Consider the following 15343-nt stretch of genomic DNA (forward strand, 5'->3'; position numbering starts at 1 on the left):
TTATTTTAGAAAAAAAGGTCTGAAAATGTTTCAAAAATAAAGAAAAAACACATGGAAATGGAGGTGCCCTTATGGCAGTAGTTAAACTAGTGAAAAAGTTTGGTACTGCGCACAAACTAAATCTCACTGAAAGCTCATTTTTTGAGATCAGCCTAAAATTTTAAACGCAACTTGTTTAGATTTTTGGCTTTGATTTTTTTTTTGCAGTTTTAGTCACCCAGGTTTTGAAAAAATATATTTTATATAAAATATGAATAATTAAATTTAAAATTTTTATATTTTCATAAACTCAAACTTCTATAACTTTTTTTCTGTTACACTTTCTTAATTGATTTCACATCTACAAAAATCTGCCAAATGTCTTCTTTAAAACAAGATCAATCTTATGTCTATATTCCAAAGCATTCTTGAATTACAAACATTTAGGTTCGGAATGTGCATTTTCATGTCTATTTAAAAAAAGGGGGGTGACACTTAAAGGGTTTTTAACTTGGGTGATTTAATCCAATTGATGGATTTTGGAGCAAAATCATCTTCTGGCCCTCATAAATTTAAGAAATGGTGAAGTTCTGGAAATGCATGTCCAGAATTGCCCCATTTATATATGAGTAAAAGTGAGGGGTCTTGTGGGAAGCCGGGTCATACATGTTTATCAGTCAGTGAAAGAGTGAACCGAGAGCGTGATGAGGGAAGATAGTAGTTGGATGACTTGTGACTGACGGAGGGAGAGATAGAAAGAGGAACCATGTGACGAAATAGAAAGCTTTGCTGGAAGACCAATATGTAGGAAGAATCCTGATCAAACGACCACACAAGAAGAACAAGATGGACGAGAACCCAGCTGTTCATCAGGTGAGGCTTTAAATACAATTTTTCATTTTGGGGCTTTTGCCAGTGTTGATATGACACATTGATATGGTTGTGGTGGTCACAGGAAATGACAGGAGAAGGTGGGCTGGGATCAGGGAATGCAATGAACCAGATTCAAACTCCAGTCACCCATATTGCACCACCTTATAACAGTGTGCAGTAGCTTGTTGCCTAAATGACGAAGTTTTGCTTTATATCAGAAAGATCTCTATATGCCTACATAATAGATGTGTTGTGTGTGGTGTATCATGTATTTAATATGAGTTTAATATGCAAAATTTCACGGGTGAAATGCAGTCCTGAAAGTTTCGCAGCATTGAGCAGATTGCTCGAATTCAAAGTTTAGCTTACTTACCACTACAAAGCTGTTTGAAAGTAACTTCTATGAACTGTGCTTCATGCTATTGACAAAGGACAAAGTTGACTTCCCCCCTGTAAAATCTCGACGAATTTTTGCTAATATGTGACATGCCGCCATTAGTAGCTAACATGCCGCCATTTATCATTGAACTACTGAGAAATACCTCAGTTTTATATTGCTGTAATATTGTTGTTGAGTTTATCTTATTGCTTGGCCGATTGTACATAATTAACTTCTTTGCAAAGGCTTTAAAGGGTTAGTTCACCTAAAAATGAAAATTATTATTCACCCTCAAGTCATTCTTCTTTCAGGCAAATACAATCGGAGCTATTAAAAATATCCTGGCTCTTCCAAGCATGGGAGTAGCCTAGCCTACCTCAGATTTTGAAGCCCAAAGCGTATCCATCATAAACGGCTTTAGTGGGCTAAAAGCCTTCTGAAGTGAACCCTGATAGCACAAGTAGGCATTCATATTACATCTGCAAAATGTATTTTTTAAAATGTTTTCTCATCTGCAATACGTCTCTAGGACATTTGCTGTTAGATGTCATATATTTAAAAGATGTCTTTAAGATGTTTAAGATTTAAAAACTGCATTTTCTATGATTATCAGATGTTTTTACACAGCAGATGCTTTCCAGTCTTCAGATTAACAGATCTTTAGCAGACATCTCACAGTACCTTTGCTATCTGGGAAGCGATGTGTTTTTGTAAGAAAGATTATTCATAAATACCAAGTATAATCACTGGCTCCCGGTAATGGCGAAGTCTAGTTCTGGTGGAAGAGTGACCTCTGTCCCGACGTATGGCGTAGGATGTAGGCGTAGCTTAAGCTTAGGTGAAAGTGGATCCCAAACGAGTCGTTTTCTAAGCTTGGATTCAATAAAAGCTGTTTTTGGACTAACAGGGATGTTTTGAGTTCTGAAACTTACAGGATGTTTTTATAGTACAATGACCATACATGTCAAAAAGAAAATTGTCTTTCTCAATTCATGACCCCGTTAAGCTTAAGTTCTCAAAACTAACTTAACACTAAACTGAACTAGAAAGCAATTTGACAAATTTCTACAATAATAGGATACGGAGATATATTCTGAATCTAAAAAACTTATGCTATCAAAACAATTAGATGTAGCTGAACACTTACACGGTTGTTAGTCTTTCCATTTCATTCCCATACAAAAGAGGACTATTTATTAATTGGACTGTGAATATTTTTTTACAAAAGAAAACATTGTATAAAGCTACCAGTTGTCAAAGTTTTTTTTAGGTAATTTGAGTTTGTTGGGTTTCAACCTTTGCTGGTGTTATGGGACAATGCCTTGATTTGTTTTGGAGATTCAAAATCTTAGGTTTCACTCCCATTATAAAGCTCCCATTATAAAGCAAGGATCTTTTTTAATATAACTCTGATTGTGTTTTTCTGAAAGAAGAAAGTCATATACACCTAGGATGGCTTGAGGGTGAGTAAATTATGGGATAATATTTTGGGTGATCTAACCCTTTAAGTTTGGAGCTGATACCCTCCTGGCCAAGGCAGCGCTCCTACACAGTTTTCCTGTCAGTTATCCAACTAACATATCTAAATAAAAGCAAAAATCACAACAAAAAAAGATCAATATCAATATTTCATGTACACATGATGTTTATAATTATTACAGTAGCTGTAGGCTATGTGTTAGGTGGGAAAATGTACTCAACTTTTAATGAGATCTCTTGTGAACTTTCCTTGGACTTGCTCTCATTGTGGTTGGATGTTTGACTGACTGCTAATGTAATTCCAATCCATCATAAAGTCAACTTTTCCCAAATGTGCTTTTAACGTGACCTTTTTTTAACAACACATTCATCTCAATATGTACCCACAGGAAATGTTCACGCCACCAGAGGAACAGCCTCGTTCTGATGAGCCAAATCCAGTGGACTGCAACAAGTACCGCAGGTGCTTATTAGTTCTCTTTGCCTTCTCTCTCTTCGCAACTACGTTAGGTTTAGGCATCTATTCCCACCTGCAAAAGGAATCACAATTGAAATCAGGTACAAACCTAGGAACTAGGCCTTATTCTGGTATAGTTTAATATCATTGGTAACAGTGGTTGTGATTTCTATTTCTTGTCTTTCAGCTGCTCCTCCATGCCTTTCTCCCGTCTGTCTAAAAGCATCAGAGCATTTTTCTGTTGCCATGGATCCCTTTTCTCACCCCTGTGACTACTTCCTATTTGCCTGTGGAGCAGGTGGATCTTCCACCAACAAGGAGAGACAGAGAGTCAAGGGGTCCTCCAATGAAGACAACGGAGAACTGGACAAAAAAAGACAAGTGAGGACAGGAGGACTAGTGAGGATGAGAAGAGAGGCAGATGTTCAAGGAAAAAGTGATGGACGGCTAAATACATTTCCAGACAGACAGACTGCTTTACTGAAAGCCATTAAAGAAATACTAGGTGAGTGTCTTTTGTACATAAAACAGAACCAATGAAATGGTTTCATAGTGTCTTCAGTTTTTATGTCCGCTTCTATCGGTCTAACTTCCTGAGCCTGAGCTGTTTTGCTGGTCTTCTAGTCAATCAGACTGGTCAGTTTTAAAGTGGTTTGGGCACTAATCACCTGATCAAGCTGGGAGAGCAGCTAGACTTGGGTCTATACTACAGTGGTGTTTGATTGAACGGAGGCTCTGTCATTTCAAAGGAAGATCGAGTGATTTAAGATAAATAAAATGCATTTTTTTTAAATAGATTACATTTTTTTTTAAATGTATCAGTCTGGGGAACCAACTTAAACTGAAGTACAGATGAAACCATGTAAATCCGCAAACCATCTGTGGCGGGTTTAAGTTGGGGTTTTAAGTTGCTCCAATTCCTTAGTTCATCTCACAAAAGTTAAACTATTAAACTAACAACATATTTATTTATACTATAGCAATGGTTTTAATAACAATGATTGAAAATGCACACTTGATCTGTGTAGCATGTATAAATTTCCGGGTCCGGGCCACAAATCATCATCCACATCGTATATCTTCTCTTGCAATGCAGCGTGGAAAGAATCTAATGCTTCACACATTCCCCTTCAATGGTGAAAGTCAAGATTCCACTGAGAGCTATTGATGATTTCAGGACACATTTACAAAAAAAGTCAAATAGAAATGTATGGAAAATATGCTTGGCAGTTATGGCAACCTTTTTGTATTTAATGCCTGCTATCAGATTGTGTGATTTCGGCAATCCTATAAGATCATTACAAATCACACTGTACAACGTGGATCTAATAAACTTACGACATGTATGTAGACTGTACGATAATGACACCTATTGAATCGTAGGCTACGACGCAAGTTAGTATAGAAAAATAAAACGTCATCAGTATGCGCTATTGGTAAACAAATAGAGTAAGATGAATCGTAGTTTTTATGTGCGCTGGAAAAAATAGAGAAGAGTAAGCGAAAGAGGAGAATATGGATGCTGTCATGGCTGAGGAAAAGAGGCCAACTTAGCACGCTAATTGTAGTTTTAGCGCCATGTCGCGTTGATCAATACGCCATTTCATGCTGCATTTTTATTGGCTAGTCAGCAGATGTAGGTCGTAGCAGCAAACACACTGTGAGATGATCAGAAAATTATCGCAGGCGATCTTTGGTTGCAAGACCGTGAATAATGCCACATGTGTCAAATTTAGTTCCTAGAGGAGGGCCACTGTCCTCCAACGTTTAGCCTCAACCCTGATCAAACTAACATGTCTAGTAATCCCGTAGAGCTTGATTAGCTGGTTCAGGTGTGTTTGATTTGGGTTGGAACTAAACACTCCAGGAAAGTGGATCTCGAGGGCCAGAACCCCTGTTCCAAAATCAAAAGAATATGTGAACTTATTTTGATCAACATGACATAATGTATAAGGCCTTGGCCATTTCAATCTGTATGTCTCTTTGTGATCAGAGTCTCCTGAGGAGGGTGTTTCTATGAGTGCTGCAGAACAGAAAGCAAAGAAGTTCTTCAAGACCTGCATGGATGCAGAATCTCCAGAGAAAGTGCGTTCAGAACCCTTCCTCACACTACTCCAGCAGGTACACACACTTTTTAGGATAAGAGAAAGTAAAAAATTATGTTGCATCATGTATTTTGCTCCAGTGTTCTGTTTTTTTATTCTCTCTCTCTCTCTCTCTCTCTCTCTCTCTCTCTCTCTCTCTCTCTCTCTCTCTCTCTCTCTCTCTCTCTCTCTCTCTCTCTCTCTGTAGTTAGGTGGCTGGGCAGTATCAGGTGAATGGAAACAGAAAGATTTTAACACCACCCTCACCCTGCTGATGAGCCAGTACTCCACATTTCCTTTCTTCAGTGTGTATGTAGGGCCAGACTCTGAAAATACTTCAAATCAACACTACATACAGGTGATCACTAATACTAATTATTATTATTATTATTTTTAAATATAATAGCTGGGACCCATTTCTCAATGCTTGGGTCACTTTTTAAAAACTCCTCCTTATTTAGAGAATGAAGGAGTCTAGGGCCAAACTGTGGATCATTTTCCATTCCTTTGGAACAAAATGATTCCACTGCAGGCTACATCTTTCAAATGACATGAATTGTTTTCTCGCTCTGACACAACCACCAGCAAATTGATATGTGCCTACAGGCCGATTGCCTTCCCATTTATTTGTTGTATATTTGCTCTATAGCAGGCCAAGCGGATCTTCGATAAAAAATATCTGTAGCCATTTTAAATTTTAATTTAATCAAGATCCAAAAAAAGACACAGGTAGTATTAGCAGGTGTTTTTTTTTTATTTAAATTAGATTTGTATAATTTCAAGATTTAAAGCAAAAACAGAATGGTCTGACTTGATTTTGTGAAATTATGCTACATAAGACACCTGCACAAAACAAATACAGCAGACAGACTGAATGGAAATGCTAATTCACTCTCCGGCAGTAGGTGGCGCTTATAGAACAGCAGCAATATAGCATTTCCTTGTTACCGCTGTTGTAGCCTACACAAAGCAGTACAGTGCCGTGCTTATAAACAGGCATTTCACGGAGGTAAGAGGAAAGAAAATGCCTTTGTTCTCCTCTTTGGGCCCGTCTTCAGTGTGTTCCGTCTCTGGCCTTTGTTAACGTCCTGTATACAGACTTCGTAATATTTCCACACAAATTACCTTTTGGGAAATGGTTGCGATGCTGTTTGTGTGCAAGACAGAATATAGATAGGCCAAAATGAAACGGAAAACCGGTTGCCGATAGTGTGTTTTTAAAAGCAAAAAACTTCCGGGGCTACTCTTTTTCAAAACTGTTAAAGGGGTCATGAACTGCGTTTTTTTTTTTATTACAATGTTTCTTGAGGTGAACTTATAATGTTAGTATAACTATAATGTTAGTATAACTAACTAATTTTACATCAAAATTGTCATAATTTTGAAATAAATGGTCATTTCTACCCCAATTTTAGCCCTCTGATTTGAAAGCTCTGTTTGAAGGGGCGTGTCGGCTGTGATATTTCAGTGTTAAACGCCCACTGCTGTGATTGGCTAACATCTTTACATATTATTATATCTTATCAAATATTTGTTGCACATTAGTTTAGGGTCCAGTTCTCACTATTAACTAATTATTAATAGTTGGAAAGGTAGTTGTTAAGTTTTGGTATTGTGTAGGATTAAGGGATGTAGAATATGATCATAATATATTATCATAAGATCATAATGCGTAATAAGTACTAATAGACTGCCAATATCCTAGTAGTATGCATGCTAATAAGCAACTAGTTAATGGTAAGAATTGGACCCTAAACGTTTTCTACGTTTTTACAGTTACAGCTGTCATAAAAAGTGTTGATTATAGCCTTCTATTTAGATCTACTCCCTTTGCATGAAAAGTTGCAGCGATGAGCATTGTATCCGATGATAGACCTCTCTATTGAGCGCAGGAATGCAGTAATCTCGTCTTTGCAACTGGATTTCTGCACTCTTACAAATGCTTCCATCATAATTAACAGTGCAAACACAATGTAAATAAGAGATTCATTGTGCAGTGTAGACAGCATCATTGATTATTAATGGGAGTTTTGGCACGAGTCCAGAACTCAGTCACGGATAAACTCGCGCTGTTTGATTGACAGCTCCAGTTTATAAAAGGAGGGTTCTTTGATTGCGTTCTGTATATAATTTAATCACAGTTTAAATAGCCTAACAGATTTAAATGCTACTAAGAGTAAAGTTGATCGTTTAGTCACTGACACATAAAAAGCAAAAACTGATTTTGAGACAAAGAACATCTGTACATGAATCATATCGGAAATCACTGATCACACAGATTAGGCATTAGAATTAACACGTTACTTGCATGGTGTGGCACTACTGTCGGGTCTATATCTTACAGAGAAAGTATGCAAAGCCTGCGCTGAAATTGTGACTGATTTACTAAATAATCCACAGTGAAATGTACCGAACAAACAAATAATGCTCCTAAAACATTCATATAGTTGAAAATAAAAAACACTTTCCTAGCATTAGGATCCTTTGAAAGGTAATGTTATTTTTAGTCCATTGATATCGCTTTCTCCTTGTGATCTCACTAACACGCCAGTGGGCGGGGCCAAAGACGTGATGATGTAAAAGTAGACTAAACTAGAAAGCAATTAGACAAATTTCTACAATAATGGCATGTTGAGATATATTCAAAATCTAAAAAATTAAATGCGATCACAACAATTAAATGTAGTTGAACACACAGGTGATAATCTTTTAATTTCATTACCATCTATACAAAAGAGGGCAATTTATTAATTGGAATTAAGGAATTCTGTACTGTAATGTAAAAATAAACCATGTAAAATATATGGCAGTGAATTCAAAACATTTTGTTTTGTAAATAATTTTTTACTAAAGAAAACATTGTATAAAGCTACCTGTTGTTAGAGTTTTTTAAGTTTTAAGCGAGTTTAATGGGTGTCAACTCTTGCTAGTGTTATGGGACAATGACTTGATTTGAGTGTTTATGTAGTTTCATGTAGTTTTGGGAAGTGATTTGCTTTACACCCCTGAGTACATGAATCCTCCATATTTTGGTCCATTTTCTTTGTTTATGAGATTGTTTTGTCCTCTATGTTGACACCTTGAGTCTATATTGTAGTTTGTTTTGGATGAACAAGAGTGGTGGACAACATTTTTTTGACTGGTTCCTCTCTCGAGTTTTTGACTATAATAGAATTGGCCATGGACCCATTTAACATTGGAGTCAATGGCCAAGTCCGAAAATGTCATTAAAACAACCAATAATGTTCGTTTACAAAACTGTTAAACTCACAGAGTGGTTAGTGGTGTTCGTTGATGATTATAAACAATATATCGTCGCAATATATGATTCCAATCCGTTTATTTTGCTATAGTGGAACTATTTTTTCAGACACTTCACAACCGTGTAACTTCCGCTCAATATTTGAATCTGAAGCGTTAGCACACTCCCGACCACTTGATGGCGATAACCGATGTTTATGTCTCGCGGGACACTCACGGTCACAGTCGAGTTCAACTTCATATTGCACTGGTCAGTGGTCACGTCTTTCAATATTTTCAAGGTTTTGTTTGTTTATTTCGCTTACTCTCCCGGAGCACAGTTGCTCTGCTCGCTAGCCTTATGAGAAACGGAAGCGAGCAAAAAGACTACATCGACCAAATGTAAACAGCCCCCTTTCCGTTTCCGGTAGCGCATTTATATTAACGAGCACTCAGTCCTTCAACAGAATTCAATGGGATTTTACAAAATGACGAATAAAACACGACAGAAACTGTATTTCGCAACACTTTTTGTTTCTGAAACATCAACTAACATCACTAATCACTCGGTGAGTTGCACAGTTTTGAAAACTAATGTTAATGACGTTTTCGGACATGGCCATTGACTCCAATGTTAAATGGGTCCATGGCCAATTCTTTAGTCAAAAACTCGAGAGAGGAACCATTGTCAAAAAAATGTTGTCCACCACTCTTGTTCATCCAAAACAAACTACAATATAGACTCAAGGTGTTAAATACCGGAATGATCCTTTAAGTATGTCTGATTACATTTCCATAGATTGATGAGCCTCATTTTCAGTTCCCTATCGACTGGAACAGCAAGACACATAAATCCAAAGCTAGTCCTCGGGTAGGTATTTTATGTTCAGTTTAGCACCAGATTTACACATGGACTAGTGTGGCTAATGCTCATAAAGCATACAGGCTTCTTTGGTATTTTGGTAACATCTCTTTTGTTGTCTGTCTCTGCTCCTCTTTCTCAGTATTTGCGTCCGTTCTATTTGTCCTGTGGTCAGTATTTGTCTCTCTTGGGTGTTCCCTCCAATAAAACCACTCAGCACTGTGGTCTTTACATATCTCTGTCCACAACTCTTGCTGTGGCCACGTCCCCTCTTCACTACCGCCTCAGTCAGAAGTTACTCTACCACAGAATTACCATCCAAGCGCTACAGGTCTGTCTGTGTGTGTGTGTGTAAATTGGATTTCCTGTCTGATATATAAATGGGTCAATACAAATAAGAGTGTTCACGAAAGAAAAAAAAAAGAAGAAAAAAACTTAGTTTAACCTGTTGACTGTCAAACCCACATGTGCCACATTCTAAGAAATGTACTCTTTTATTCATATTGGTTTCATATGGTTCATAAATTGAATTACTCATGATGTCATGTAATATCTTATAAATAGTAAAATGTGAATTCTTTACAACTTGAAAACATCTAAGTCTTATTATTTGTGTAAATAATATTTTTTATTTAAAGGAACAATATGTAGGATTTTTGCAGTAAAATATCCAAAAACCACTAGGCCAATGTTATATAGGCTATTTAGTTTAGTTGATTACTTACAATATCCCAAATGTTTCCAACTATTTGTAAATCGTGAGAAAATTGCGATTTTAACCATGAAACGGGGTGTGTGAGCAGGGGTGAGGGAGTCGCCAGTCAATGGCGTCATATCCGCGTTACCCTCGGTTTCCGCTCGTACTGCCATAGTAACCATGGCGACAGACGTGGACAACTGGGTTATGCCTAGCAAGACGCTCACGCTGTTGTTGTTTTGTTCAAACATTATGGACCATGGCAAGCAGACTTTGAGACAAAAAGACGACTAAAACGAAGATCAACATCTTTAGAGATGCCGAGAGCTCCGCGACTAACTTCGACTTGACAGAGACACGAGTGTTGCATGTACTTTATTAGACAGGGAAGCAAATGTACATACAACTAATCAATGTTATTTAGTTCAACATGATGAAATGTTAGAATATGATCTGTATGTTATTTTAATGTTGATCTAGCTTACTGCTAGTCTAATATAGCCAACAAACAACCTAACTAACAACATTCAACACACTGAAATGCCGTTTAGTGTGATAGTGTAACTGTTAGAGCAAGTGAAACAGTGCTGCGTTACCTCACAAGATTAATTAGTCTAATATACTGACCCGTGTGAGTAGTAATTCAGCACTTTCGTGTAGTTCGGTAGAATGAAATGTCCATATTAATTTATATCTGCGGGACTCGCGTTGCGTGTGGTGCTGGTATAGGCTACGTCTCTCTTTAGCAATCGCGCCCTGCTTCATACCACAGTCATGTTAAAAACATCAATGTATTCACTCATCCATAACAGATCCATCAGCTTGACGGCAAGATCCATAATTCTGCTTAATGCTTTGCGTCATCAATATACGTCTTTGTTATTGTAAGAGGTTAGCGACCCCTGGCGGGGGTACCTACATATTGTACCTTTAATTTAAAAAATAATAATTCTAAGAGATAATAATAATGTTTATGTCAAACGACTTAATATGGTTTTCTTTTCAAGAATTTCATTCTTTTAATAGCCTTTTTTTCTTCAATATAATATCAGGACAGTTTAGTTGGATCACCCTGACATTTCCCCCCAAAATGTTTTTGCCCCCCAAAAATATCAAAATATGTGAATTCTATCATATCAGATATTAAAAACATGCTCATCATAGAAGATTTGTATTCAAGTTAAATTGGATTTTCGAGTATATTAATAGTTTTTTATTAATTGACTATTTTTCGTGTCCCTCACAGACTGTGGCTCCAGCCATTGATTGGCTTGCTTGCCTACAAGCCATATTTCAGCCCCTTCCTATCAGCCAATCAGATATTGTTTTAGTCCACAATCTCCCGTACATTGTCCACATGTCCGAGACAATCAGACAATGGCGAGTCAAGCAAGAGATAATGGGCACGTAAGTCACTTTTTGGCATGTTTTCTTAAAATTTTACTGTATAGATTTCGATAAATGATACAAATGTTTTGTTTCTTCTCCATTTGTGCCTGTGTATAAATCTGCAGCATCCCTCTTCACACATACATGATCTTTAGTCTTTTGCAAACACTCATACCTGCGCTGGACTCGAGGTTCTTCCAAACAATGAGAAACTATTCCATTGCGACTGGAGACACTCAGGAGGTGGGTCGGCATTCGATCCATTCCCCACAGAAGTGAAGCAGTTCAGACTGCATTATATATTTCATTCGCTTAAACTGTCTGTGATTTTAGGAGATGCCACGCTGGTGGCGATGTGTTCAGCAGACAGAGCGAGGATTTGACGCCTTACTCAGTCATGCAATTAGAGAACGACATGCACAGAAAGAGGTACATTTTGGTTGGACCTACTGAACAAATAAAGGATTGTTTATGCTTAATAGAGCAATGACACAAGTGTGTTTCTCTCTCTGCCAGGCTGAAGAGTTGATTCATGATGTTTATTCATCCCTCAAGAAGAAACTAACAGATCTGAGCTGGAGGGACAACAAATCATCAGACTTTATTTTAAATAGGGTATGTTGTGAATCATATACAAAAATTAAACTGCGGATGGATTTTGTTCTGATAATCTTGTGTGTTTTTCAGATAAAATCTCTTAATCCAAGACTCTCCACTAAAACAAATGACCTCAATCATGCAGAACTCAACCATCTCTATGCAGAGGTAGCTTCATTTTGAAGATGAATAAATGGACAAGCAGTGTAGTCGGATGAGGGGATGAAATATTCTTCATTCGCTGTGTTTCTCCTCCTCTTTGCACTAGGTGGTTTTGGAAGAGGAGGATTTTTTCTCGAACTACCTGCAGATGCTGGTGCTGGAGCAGAAGAGCAGGTGCAGACTGCTTTCACACGGCACACGGGCTGAAGGGTGAGTGCTCGCATATTAGCAATGAAATTTAAGGTAACGGTGTGTCGCAATGTCAAATATGAGAAAAATATTCTTTGGATGTGTATATTATTTCACGGTAATCTTCTTAAAATCACAGTTTATATGCACAGTACTATATGCGTTGTTTATAACAGTAAATATATTATAATTTTGTTTTTATATAAAATATGTTTTTATAAGATTTTATTATTTTTGTATTTTTTATAAAGGTTTTACTTTTATTTCTTAACTAATATGCTTTATTTTTCCCCTTTTCCCAAAATTAAACATTTGACTTTTTTTTTATTAAATATTATAAGGTTCATGTGACCTGAGTTATTTGCAGCACATATTATTTTATATCTGTGGATTATGCAAATGGGTTTAACCTTCAAAAGACTCAACTAATTTGACCTGAATTTCACATTTTAGTTCACATCAACTAAATCGCTAATTACCGTAACTACTCATTAACTTGTTCACTTTTTAGTCTCATCTTTTTGTTTTTCATATCCTTTTTTACTTGGGTTATCCCTATTCTGGTATTAAAGTCTGATATTAACTGATATTAAAAACTTGTATCTTTCCATCGTTTGTTGAAGGGATGGAGGAAGCTTGGAATGCGAGCTTGATGGTTTAAGCGGACTAAATGATTGGAAAAGTCTTTAATTTCACTGTCAGTGATATTTTGATTAAAGAGTTTTTGTTTGAAAAGTGAAACACATGCATTGATTAATTGCATGTATTTTGAAAATAGATATGGTGAATATTCAATTCATGCCATCATCATCCATTTTACTTTTCTGTCTTTCCTCTCCTCTAGTTTGTCTATCACTCCATCCATCTCTGGTAATGACATCATCATCCCTGTTGGAATGTTTGTTTTGCCTTTCTTCCATTCCTCATATCCCAGGTATCTTATTAAAACATAAACACGGAATATTCATTCAACTGTAAAAATATTACCTTGGGTATATCCTGATATACTTTTCACCGCTGTTAGTAAAATGTTAATATGTTATTAATGTTACTCTGATTAATCCTTATTCTCCACTCCATTCTAGTTTTTAAATGATGGTGTATGATGCATAAATATGAATGTATGAAAGTTAGATAAAAAGGTTTACATAATGAATAATCCTCAGATAGCTGTGCTTTAAACGATTTTAATGCACGACGTGGAGGCAAATAACTTTTTGAAAATTGATTATAACCTTTATTTAAATTAATTAACCTATCGAGCGAGAGAGAGAGAGAGAGAGAGAGAATGAGAGAGAGAGAGAGAGAGATATGTACGTGTGAATTACTTACAACTGTGAGTTTAATTACTTCAAAAACAGCGACACTGACAACAAGTTTCTGTGCTCCTGTTTCCGTGTGTGACGTATGCATGTGTGCGCTTTACTGCAAGCAAAGCATTAGTGATTTAACTGACTTGAAACTACCTGTGCATTAAACAGTATTATTGCACACATTTCAGCCAATCAGAATCAAGTATTCAGACAGACCATGGTATAAATTACAATATTCTCTAGGGCACTGAATTATGGGACACTGGGATCTCTGATGGCTAAAGATCTGCTCCATCTTCTTCTTCCTGATAGTAAGTCGGTATGGATTTCAATATGAATATGTGATGTGTTTTTGAGTGTTTTTAATCCTTGTCTATGTTTCTCATCACTAGTCCACACACAGGCCAACAATCCAGTGTCAGAGAGTATGTGCGTGTGGTCTCATTATCTGAGTGTGACCAAGGATCCGGGACAGGCTGGTACATTCTCCCTCCCCCCGTCTAAACAGCAGGAGGTTTGGGTGCAGTACTCTGCTCTACAGGTGGCACTGGATGTAAGTTAACTCACTGTAGTCTAGGGGTTTTCAATCGTTTAGATGCCACAGACCCCCAAATATGATCACCCCATACTAAAATTTAACAGGCATCTTAAATAGTTTCTTGTTCAAATGCCCAATTTATACTGTGCAAAAATTATTTGCAAAAAAATATTATTCTTAATTCTTTTGTTTCTGCCCAACTAACAGGAAACTTTGCGACATGAAAAATGGAATGGTCCCTTAATGTCTGCAAAACAAAAAAACAAAACAAAAAAAAACATTTTGGATGTTTGTAAAATATTCAGAAATAACGTTTTCATAATTTAATAAGAATGTTAGCTGGGTATTAAGTACTATTTTGTTTTTCTACTCAATATAGTACTGTAGTCTTAGATTTATTATTTATTTATTTGTTTATTTAAATCTATTTTTTATTTATTTAAATCTTTTTATTTATTTTACATTTTCCCCCACTTTAAACTTGTTTTTTATTTAAACTTTTCAACAGACCCCCTAGCACTTCCATACGCCCCCCTGTTTGAAAACCTCTGCTCTGGTAACTCAACATTTGTCTTTGTCAACCTTTTATATTCCATATTTGTTCCTTACAGGCTTATAAGATGAGTTTCACAAGACATCCAACAGACTCATCTCTATCAGGCCTCTCTTACATTCACCTGTTCCTCTCATCCTTTACTAAGGTACAGAGAACATCTGAAAGAGAATTGCATAGACACTCAAGCATGTGTGCTAATCAAACATTCAAATCAAATGTTACAGGTAACGTGTGACGCTGACCCCTACCGTGAGTTCATGCCCTTTGAACCTTCATTCCTGGTGACAGTCCTGTGTTCGAACTCAGGCTTCTGCCCCAAACTGCTGACCTGCCTGAATAAATCTCAGAGTTATCCTCATGAGATGTTGTGCCAGAGTCGAACGCTGCACCGAATCCGGGAGGAACACCTCCACTGAGACCCGTTGGAGCTGGTTTGGGACTATTGAACCACTGGAGCTGCTCAATGTTTAGTGAAAATAGGAGAAAGTCATTCCAGAGATCACTAACCTTTTTATATTCACTGGATAAGTGGGTTTAAAAATGTCACAT

At 36.9% G+C, this 15343-nt stretch overlaps 1 protein-coding gene across 3 annotated transcripts; it reads left to right on the plus strand.

Annotated features, from left to right (window-relative positions):
- The first annotated feature begins 636 nt into the window (after positions 1 to 636).
- kel (Kell metallo-endopeptidase (Kell blood group)) lies at positions 637 to 15258 on the plus strand. 3 transcript variants are annotated; one of them, XM_079626649.1, is made up of 18 exons: positions 637 to 852; positions 3100 to 3268; positions 3355 to 3672; positions 5161 to 5288; positions 5460 to 5609; positions 9291 to 9362; positions 9496 to 9684; positions 11297 to 11457; positions 11565 to 11682; positions 11773 to 11868; positions 11956 to 12054; positions 12127 to 12204; positions 12305 to 12408; positions 13232 to 13321; positions 13944 to 14011; positions 14093 to 14253; positions 14850 to 14939; positions 15019 to 15258. In XM_079626649.1, the coding sequence occupies exons 1-18, from the start codon at positions 826 to 828 to the stop codon at positions 15208 to 15210; spliced, it is 2310 nt and encodes a 769-aa protein (XP_079482775.1). In that variant the 5' UTR covers positions 637 to 825; the 3' UTR covers positions 15211 to 15258. The 3 variants fall into 3 exon arrangements, with proteins under 3 accessions (XP_079482775.1, XP_079482776.1, XP_079482777.1); XM_079626650.1 differs by having other exon boundaries at positions 721 to 852; positions 3100 to 3173; XM_079626651.1 differs by having other exon boundaries at positions 721 to 852; positions 3100 to 3173; positions 3466 to 3672.
- The last annotated feature ends 85 nt before the right edge of the window (positions 15259 to 15343 follow it).

This window comes from Phoxinus phoxinus, assembly GCF_949152265.1.
Source record: "Phoxinus phoxinus genome assembly, chromosome: 10".
Classification (NCBI taxonomy): Eukaryota; Metazoa; Chordata; class Actinopteri; order Cypriniformes; family Leuciscidae; genus Phoxinus; species Phoxinus phoxinus.

Excerpts from the sequence above, each read along its gene's own strand:
- kel (XM_079626649.1), top strand. The coding sequence starts at position 826 with ATGGACGAGAACCCAGCTGTTCATCAG. Across the intron at positions 11,683-11,772 it reads CGACTGGAGACACTCAGGAG|GAGATGCCACGCTGGTGGCG; the intron begins GTGGGTCGGCAT and ends CTGTGATTTTAG. Across the intron at positions 14,012-14,092 it reads CCATCTTCTTCTTCCTGATA|TCCACACACAGGCCAACAAT; the intron begins GTAAGTCGGTAT and ends TCTCATCACTAG.